Source organism: Podarcis vaucheri, assembly GCF_965113315.1.
Source record: "Podarcis vaucheri genome assembly, chromosome: 10".
NCBI lineage: Eukaryota > Metazoa > Chordata > Lepidosauria > Squamata > Lacertidae > Podarcis > Podarcis vaucheri.
In genome coordinates, this window is record NC_138748.1 from 75,988,523 (window position 1) to 75,998,573 (window position 10,051).

General features: G+C 44.5%; 1 protein-coding gene across 1 annotated transcript; it reads right to left on the bottom strand.

The window, feature by feature from the left end:
• Positions 1–1,084: 1,084 nt before the first annotated feature.
• LOC309541951 (uncharacterized protein) lies at positions 1,085–6,064 on the bottom strand. Its single transcript, XM_082240229.1, has 2 exons — positions 3,912–6,064; positions 1,085–3,453 (listed from the first exon to the last, which is right to left on the bottom strand). The coding sequence occupies exon 1, from the start codon at positions 5,825–5,827 to the stop codon at positions 4,907–4,909; it is 921 nt and encodes a 306-aa protein (XP_082096355.1). The 5' UTR covers positions 5,828–6,064; the 3' UTR covers positions 1,085–3,453; positions 3,912–4,906.
• Positions 6,065–10,051: the final 3,987 nt, after the last annotated feature.

Consider the following 10,051-nt stretch of genomic DNA (forward strand, 5'->3'; position numbering starts at 1 on the left):
TTTCAACTTGTTCATAAATGATCTAGAGTTAGGAGTTAGCAGGGAGGGGGCAAAGTTTGCTCATGGCAGCAAATTGTCCAGGGTTGTTCAAACAAAGAGAGATTGCAAGGAGCTCCAAAAGGACCTCTCCAAACGGGGTGAATGGGCAGAAAATACAGTTCATTGTCAATGAGATTAAAGTGATGCATTTTGGGACAAAAAAAACCTACACCTATTAATATAATGTACAGGCTCATGGGGTCTGAACAGGGTTTCTTTGTGTGCTCTAGGAGACCAGGGGAGAGGGGAGCTGGTTGCAGCAGGAGGGGGAGTCTCCCTGGATGCTTCAGCAGCCGGCCTCCTCTGGGTCACTTGACCCTCTCCTCTCCTCCCTCTGAGTCTGAACTGCTCTCTGCCCCAGACTCTTCCTGCTCACCAAACCCTGTTTCTTCAGCTTGCAACACCTCCCCTCCCGGTCTGCCAACCTTTCTCCCTCTATCTGCTCACTGCCATCCCACCACAAGTCCCCAGGATCTCAGGCTTCTTCCCTTTTAGGTCCCCCAACTGGTGCCTCCCCCCCCCCGGCACCCAGCTGTTCCATGACAGCAAAAGCAGAAACAACAGTAAAATCAGTATGATAGCAATATGAACTGTGGGCCTCTGGTAGGAAAACTCCCTAGCAGCATGACTGAATAAAAACTTCTGGGACTATGGAAAAATACTACCTTCCCCAAACCCCAGAATAAGGAGGAGCTCTGGGGTTGCCCCATGGGGTTCAAGAGTGAAGATTGGCCCATCAGGAGACTTCCCTGGTCCCTGCAGCCCCTCCGTTCCCCTTTTGCAATTAGGCTTGGGGGGAAATCACCCATTAACTTACAGTATTATCAGTTTTCTTCAGAATGCTTAGGAGGCAGGGATGAATTTCTGGTGAAGAATCAGTGCTTGGAGATGATGCGGTGGGGGGGGATGACAGAGTTTGGTGCAAAAACCATCTTGCATGCTTGAGTAGAGCAACTCCAGGGCATGGGCCAAGTAGCAGCAGGGTAGGGGCCACGTGCAGAGCAAGTCCCACACTGAGGTCAGAAACACACAGAGAGGCAGCAGGACTTCTTCAGTAATAGTTTACTGAGCTTTCAAAGCATACAGTTCTCACTGGGTCCCCAGTGAGGCACAAAACTTGGCTCCTGAGAGCAAATCCAGTTTCAGCAATAGAAAAATACACCACACAGGATATCCAAGTCAGGCACACAAACCGGCAGAAGGGAGCAAGGGAGGAAAGAGGCTGGAAGGACACAGGGCAATGGATGTGTGCCTTTCGCTTCCTGTCATCTGGGAGGGAAGTCAGCAACTCGGCATCTGCAGGGGCTTCACGAAGAAAAGCTTTCTGCCCGCTGCTTCCAGGCAAATGAGCTTCCCAAAAACACAAACTGTGATCTGTGGTGTGTTGCCATATCAATTGTTTTTGAAAAGTTACCACAATGTGGTCTAGAAACCGGTATAGGATGAGATTAATAGATCGCCCAGCCCTAATCCTCACTCACCACCAGAAATCCAGATTCACCAACTCCCCCTCACTATCAAAAGGTACCTTACATCTAAAATTAGACTCACTAGAGTGAGATGTTACCTTCATTTTTTCATTACTATACAATTTTACATATAAACACCAGAACATGACATGCTTTTAAGATGGATTTCCTGCTGAGTTGAGTTCATTGCTGTGAAGAAAAGAGTGGACTCTGAAAGGAACACATTCCTCACTCTATACATCTAAATGGGTTCTCCCCTCTGAGTCCTTAGATATTCCTTAAACACTCCATTATAACTAAAGCACTTTCTGCAATCTTTCCCTTTAAACAGCTTCTCCTCTTTGAGGGTTGATGGGTTTGTAGGGTGTCAACTGTTAAAGTTCTTCCTGTCCATGAGTCTGTTGATGTAGGACTTCCACTAGGACTGAACCTCTGTCTACTTGACATTTATATTGTTTCTCTCATGTGGGAGTCTGTTGATGTAAACCAAGGGTTCCACTCGGACTGAAGCTCCTTCCAAACTCCATACATTTAAATGGTTTCTTCCCTGTGTGAGTCAGATGATGTCTTCTAAGGCATGCATTGAAACTGAAACTCTTTGTATTGGGAAAACTAGAAGTGAATATAAACACTAAAGCAGTTCTGATATTTGTGGATGCGGAGAAAGCTTTTGACAACATCTCTTGGAGTTTCATGAAGAAGAACCTACAGGGGATGGGGGTAGGCCAAGGTTTTGAAAATGGTATAGGTGCAATGTACTCTGAACAAAAGGCTGAATTAATTGTAAATAATGTGGTGACGGAAGAATTTAAGATAGAAAAAGGGACACGACAGGGGTGCCCAATCTCCCCACTGCTTTTCATATCGGTCCTGGAGGTTTTGCTGAATATGATAAGAAGGGACCAGTTGGTTAAAGGTATACGGGTCGGAGCCAAACAGTACAAACTGAGAGCATTTGCAGATGACTTAGTATTGATGTTACAGGAGCCAGAATCTAGTACTAAAAGGGTTTTAGAATTAATTCAAGAATTTGGTCAAGTGGCAGGATATAAACTGAACAAGCTAAAAACTAAGGTTTTAGAGAAAAATTGAACACCGATTGAAAGAGAGAGGTTTCAGAATGAGACAGGCCTGACTGTGGTTAAGAAAGTGAAATACTTGGGGATTAATATGACAGCCAAAAATGGGAACTTATTTAAAGATAATTACGAAACATGTTGGACAGAAGTGAAAAATGATTTAGAAATTTGGTCAAATTTGAAGCTTTCACTGTTGGGTCGTATTGCTGTGATAAAAATGAATGTATTGCCTAGAATGTTGTTTTTGTTTCAGACACTGCAAACTGTGGGCAAGATGGACTGTTTCAAGAAGTGGCAGAGAGTTATCTCTAGATTTGTCTGGCAGGGCAAGAAGCCCAGAATAAAATTTAAGATATTAACTGATGCAAAGGAAAGAGGTGGATTTGCCCTGCCAGACTTTAAACTTTACTATGAATCAGCAGCTTTTTGCTGGTTGAAAGAATGGCTACTTCTTGAAAATACAGACGTTTTGGATCCAGAAGGCTTTAACAACGTATTTGGATGGCATGCATATTTATGGTATGATAAGGTCAAAGCACATAAAGCATTCAAAAATCATATTGTCAGGAGAGCATTGTTTAATGTTTGGATAAGATACAAGGATTTATTGGAAAATAAAACCCCAAGGTGGTTGTCACCGATGGAAGCGAAAGCTCTGAAAAGGCTCAATATGGAGGCCAAATGGCCGAAATATTGGGAAATTTTGGAACAAGAAGGAGATAGACTGAAACTGCAGAGTTTTGAGAAATTAAAAAACAAAGTGTGAGACTGGCTTCATTATTTTCAGATAATGGAGGCATATAATTTGGATAAGAAAATTGGCTTCCAGGTGGAAAAATCAAAATTAGAAACAGAACTCTTAGAACCTGTCAGGGAACTGACATCAGAGGAAAGGGAGTTGGTAGGGCTCCCAGAGACTGGGAGAGAGTCAGCAGCCAAAGCAGGGACCAGCAGGGGGAGCGAGGGGTCTCTGGAGGAGGAGCTCAGTAATGCTGAGAGAGACGCAGCAGCCCAGGCAGGAAACAGCAGGGGAGAGAAAGGGGTGAGAGACACGTCCAGCGAAAATAGCGGGGAGGTGTCAGAAGCAACTGTAGGGAGACCCATTCGTCGCCGGAAGCTGCCACGTCGTGAGTCCAGGAGACGCGTTTCCGTTAAGGAGCTTCTTTGCTGGAAACGTTTCCGCAGGCAGCCACTGTCAGACTCTACTAGTGACTAGAGCAGACATGTCTGAGGAGCTCTGTCACACACAGAGGTTTGTGGAGCCGCACAAACTCTGAGGGGGCACAATTTTAAGCACAAGCAGCTAATCATCCCCTGACAGAACCCAAAACTAAGATTTTGTCAAAGATGTATAACTTGCTGTTGAAATGGAATACTCAGGATGAAACGGTGAAATCCGCTATGATTAAATGGGCACAAGATGTTGGACATAATATTATGTTTGCTGACTGGGAACAGTTATGGACCACAGGTATGAAGTTTACGGCATGTAATGCCCTAAGAGAGAATATTATGAAAATGATATACAGGTGGTACATGACCCCAGTCAAGCTTGCAAAAAATTATCATTTGCCCAATAATAAATGCTGGAAATGTAAAGAAACTGAAGGTATATTCTTTCACCTTTGGTGGACGTGCCCAAGGATTAAGGCCTTCCGGGAAATGATATATAATGAACTGAAAAAGGTATTTAAATATACCTTCTTGAAGAAACCAGAGGCCTTTCTTCTGGGCATTGTCGGCCAATTGGTGTCAAAGAAGGACAGAACTTTTTTTATGTAAGCTACAACAGCAGCAAGAATACTCATTGCAAAGTATTGGAAGACACAAGAACTACCCACTTTGGAAGAATGGCAGATGAAGGTGATGGACTATATGGAACTGGCAGAAATGACTAGCAGAATCCGAGACCAGGGAGAAGAGGCAGTGGAAGAAGATTGGAAGAAATTTAAAGACTATCTACAGAAATATTGTAAAATTAATGAATGATAGAATGATGTTGGATAGCAATTAAGGGTTCCCAGCTGTAATGCTTTAAGAGAATATGAAAAAAGGGTTATAATTGGGTTAAAATCTAATGGTAAGGATTTGCTGAACCAATGAATTGAAGCGGAATACAAAAAAGGGAGGTATGAGGAGGTCCGGGAAATAAGCTAAAGGAAAATAAGTAATAGAAAATAGGTGTGTTTTTAACTGTTTTTATTTTGTATTTTTCTTTTTCTTTTTCATTTTTACGGTAATATTTCAAAAATCTTAATAAATTATATATATATATAAAAAAGAAAAGAAACTGAAGCTCTTTCCGCATTCCATGCATTCTTATGGTTTCTCCCCTGTGTGTGTCCGTTGATGTCTTCTAAGGTATCTACTATCACTAAAGCTCTTTTCACACTCCATACATTTAAATGGTTTCTCCCCTGTGTGAATCCGTTGATGTTTTCTAAGGTTTCCACTATCACTAAAGCTCTTTCCGCACTCCCTACATTTAAAAGGTTTCTCCCCTGTATGAGTCCGTTGATGCATATTGCGGTTTCCAATCTTACTGAAGCTCTTTCCACACTCCATAAATTTATATGGTTTCTCCCCTGTGTGAGTCTGGTGATGTCTATTGAGGTTTCCACTCCGACTGAAGCTCTTTCCACACTCCATACATTGAAATGGTTTCTCCCCTGTGTGAGTCTGGTGATGTCTATTGAGGTGTCCACTCCAACTGAAGCTCTTTCCACACTCCATACATTTATATGGTTTCTCCCCTGTGTGAGTCTGGTGATGTTTATTGAGGTGTCCACTCTGACTGAAGCTCTTTCCACACTCCATACACTGAAATGGTTTTTCACCCGTGTGAGTCCGTTGATGTGAACTTAAGTGTCCACTCCGACAGAAGCTTTTTCCACACTCCATACATTGAAATGGTTTCTCCCCTGTGTGAATCCGTTGATGTTTTCTAAGGTCTCCACTCTGACTGAAGCTCTTTCCGCACTCTATACATTTATATGGTTTCTCCCCTGTGTGAGACCGTTGATGTTTTCTAAGGTCTCCACTATCACTGAAGCTCTTTCCGCACTCTATACATTTATATGGTTTCTCCCCTGTGTGAGTCCGTTGATGTGAACTTAAGTGTCCACTCCGACGGAAGCTTTTCCCGCACTCCATGCATTTAAATGGTTTTTCCCCTGTGTGAGTCCGCTGATGTATATTGAGGAATCCTCTCTGACTGAAGTTCTTCCACACTCCCTGCATTGTAATCCTTTCTTGTAAATGTAAATCCGCTGATGTGTTCTAAGTTTTCCACTATAAGCGAAACTTTTCCGAAACACCATACTTTTAAATGGTTTCTCCTCTCAGAGTCATTGATGTGAGCTATGTGTCCTCATTCAATGAAGCATATCCCACATTTCACACATTTCAATTTCTATTCCTAATGAAATGAAAGGTGCCCCATTCCTTGGAATTCTGAATGTCTTCTCCATCACCTTCTTCAGAGTGGGATAAAGGAAATCCTGTTTGGGTTTCAAGGAAGAGAACAAAGGGAAAGAGAGCACATCAAGCTCCATTAGCCCCTTCTCTTATTTCAACATCTCCTACATTCTCCACTGTCCTACCCATGTTCCCAAATTTTTGGAAATGAAAAAGCAATGTCATCAAATGAGAGTAATGCATCACCACCTTTCATAATCCTCAATCATTGCTAATAAAGCAGCATGATCTTGGAATACAGCCTTTTCAAATCAATTGTTTCCTCACAGGAAAGGCAGCTGCTCTCTGTCCGTGAACAGGCCCTCTCTTTCTCCTGTCCATCGTTCCTTTGGACATTCCCCATCCTCTGCATCATAATCCTGCATCCACCTCTAGATCTTTATGAATCACCTGCACAGTCTCATTGGCCACAAGAGGTCCATGTGGACCATTTTGGGAGGCCCAGGTCTACATCTTCTCCAGGGACTGTGGTCTGGGTCAGTCAGAGAACTAGTGACAAGGCTTGGTGCTTGGGGTCAGCTGAATGGGTGCTCAGGGAAACTCCTGTTCTTGGAGATGGACCTCCATCTACATGCCTCACATTGCATGGAGAGAGCAGGAGAAGCAGAAGAAAAGCAGCTGGCACATTGGAATCCCAGACCCCCACTGCTCCTTATAATAATGATGGCCTGCCTGATCTTGAGCCCATCCTAAAGTGACACTGAAAAAGCTGCATATTAAAGGCCAATGGATAACTGTACTAGTGAAAACTTCAACCTTGAATATGTCGTGTTGAATTATTGATGGCCTGAAGTTGTGTTATTTCTAGAGACAGGAATTCATTCCGCTTCTGTCTCAAACATAGCTATTATATGATGTCATGAGGTGTCATGGGAGTGGATGTACCTTTGGTGGTCCCCACCCTGCACTCAGCTCTCACCTGTGCCTTCCAGAAGCTGTCAGGATGAATCAGGGGCCACAATCCCAGGAATGGCTTCAAGCGGCTGGCAAAACCAGGTGAGGATAGCTGATGGGTCTCAAATCCTTGGGGGGCTGGGCAATTCTGCTGCACCTGAAGTCAAGCCCTGGTGGATGGAGAGGATGAGAAGAACAGTGAATCCCACAGTCTAGAAGGCAGATTCTGCCCATCCTGCAGAGGAAAGTGAAGGGCAGATGGGATCGTCAACCGGGTAAGGAAGCCCATCGAGAAGGAAAACTCTGGTCCTAAACCTTCACTGCCTCGTGAGTTATGTTCAGGAGAAGAAAAGGCTATGGAGGGAAACCCACACAAATCCAGAGTGGAGTATCTAAGACGGTTGGATGGTGTCCTGCACACCTTCTTCATTCAACTCCTGCAGCCAAGCTGGTGCCAAACATACTGCTCTGCTTTCCTTGGGACCATATCAGCCGGGCTGAGAAGGGGGTCTGGTTGTCTAGGCAGCCCAGGACCCCCAAACACACTGCCCAGGCTGGCAGTGCTACAAACACAGCAGTTTCAAGGGGGGAGTGAGGAGATTCCACCCCTCCCATACCCAAGAATCTCCTGACCATCTCCTGATGGTCTCTGCTGACTCTCCACAGAGGAGGAGGCGTGTCCTGCCTATTTACTTATTCTGCCCAGCAACATATCTGTGTGTGAGAGAGAGTCAGTCAGTCAGTGTATCGGAGAGAGTGAGAGTGTTAGAGATCCTAGAGATAAGATTGCTGCTAAGAGCAGCTGCAGACTCTCAGTGTAGCATTGATTTATGCTTAGAATATTCAGCTCTGTATATAGTTTTGTATCATAGTTGTAGTTACAGAATAAAAGGAAGATATTCTACAGAGCTGCTCTCCGAGTGGTTTATACTCTGCAAGACTCTGCAAAACTCTGCTGCGCAACGACTGAAGTATTGAGACAGTGAATCCGGTGCTCTCAGCTCTAAGCTGTGAGTCCACAGCACTGTGACCTGTTCCTGCGAGAAGGAGGTCTCTGGCGGTGCTACCCAGCTCGCCCAGCCCAGTCGGGGTTGAGGTGCAAGAGTCCAGTTGGTGCACTGGCTCTAGGGCGATGCTGACATCGGTTATGGGCCCAGTCGTTGTTCCAGTCGTCTGACCTGGCGTTGTTCCAGTCATCCCAAGCATCCTAGTCGTCCCAGTCGCCAGAGGTTTCTGTTGCTGATTGCTGGACGGTGGAACGGACGCTGCATGCTGGACTGATTTGTGGTGCCCAGAAGCAGAGCTGTTTTGGAGCAGAGTATTCAAGCTGCCACTGTTGCTGTTGCTGCTGCTTGATTTATGGAGGTATGTTGCTGACTGCCAAAGGAAGAAGATAGCATCCCTGTTTGCCTGTTAATTGCGCTCTGAGTGGGAGAGAGAGTGGCTGAAGGAGTCAAGGCTTTATCTGTGTTGCACGAGGGAAGTTTCTTGCTCTAAGTAATAGCAGACATGGCCTGTGCATATTCTGGCCAGATGGCTCTGTCCTTTCCCCTCCTTACGCCTGAAAATTATGCAATTTGGCAAGTAAAGATGAAAGCGCTTTTACAGAGGGAAAAGTTATTTCACACGATAGAAGATGACCCTCCAGATAAGGATGATGATGATTGGGCTGAATGGCATGCTGCAGATATGAAAGCCCGAGGGACAATTATTTTGAGTGTTTCAGACCACTTGCTGGTGAACTTAGAGGGTCAAGAGACTGCACAAGCTGTTTGGCATAAGTTGAGAGATATGCATCTGAGGCAGAATGCTGGTTCCAGTGTGATTTTCTTTAAGAAGCTGTGCAGGCTGCAGTTGGAGAAAGGTGGTGATTTGCCTAGCCATCTATCTCAATTAAAGCGTCTCAGACAGGACCTTGTTCAGCGAGACCTGGCTATTTCAGAGGCTGTGTTTGCAATGCTAATGATCAATAGCCTAGATGAGTCTTATGATGGAGTAGCTGCCCAGATTTCCACAATGCCTTCTGACCGGCTAACAGAAGATTATGTGTCTAGCGTGCTTCTGAATGAGTGGGATCGCAGACAGGCTGTTAGAGAAAGCCAGGAAAACTGTGCTGTTAAAAATGTGCTTGAAAATGTGCCTGAGTCTTCAGCAGGGGAAAGTGAAAGTGAAACTGCTGCTGTTAAAGCTTTGAAATTGAAGTGGTGCTATTCGTGTGGAGCACAAGGCCATTTGAGTTTCCAGTGTAAGAAGTCTTCAAAGAAGAAGGGAAACTTCAGAGGCAGAGGGGGAGGAGGAAGAAATCCCCAAGCACCTGCTACTTCAAAGGCCTTGATCTCTCGCTGTTCCAGTCAACGTGGGCGGAGTTTCTTCGTGGTCGACTCTGGCTGTTCAAACCACGTGGCCAAAGATAAGAATCTCTTTGTTCAGCTTGAGAAGCAAGAGAAAGAAATTCATCAAGCAGATGGGACAGTTCTCACGAGTGTGGCTCAGGGAACTGTGTTCTTAAAGAGCCTGAATGCAACTATTAAGAATGTCCTGTATGCGCCTGATATTCAGGACAATTTGTTGAGTGTTTCCCAGCTTGATCGTCAAGGGTTTAAGGTGGTGTTTGCTAAATCTCGCTGTGAAATTCTTAGAGATGGCAAGCTCATTCTGTATGCAAAATGTGTAAATGGATTGTACCAATTGCCTTTTGTTTCAGGTACAGGCACTGCAGAAGCAACTGAGAAAGAGTGTTGCAATTTGTCTGTAGATAAGAATGAGAAGTTGCATGACCAATGTATTCAGGGTGTACCACCGAAAAGGTTTTCTGAAGAGTTTGCAAAGACTGCGGTCACAAGCAACTCTGGTGTGGTCTTTGAACCAGTCAATTATAAGGAAGTTAAAAATCTGTCTGCAAAAGATGCAGAACCTTGGCTGAATGCCATGAGAGCTGAGTTAAGTTCCCTGAAACAGAACAATACTTGGGAATTGGTTCCAGCTGAACCAGGTATGAAGTGTGTAGACAGTAGATGGGTCTACAAAGTAAAAACTGATCAGAGTGGAAAAGTAGTCAGATATAAAGCCAGACTAGTGGCACGAGGTTTTTCT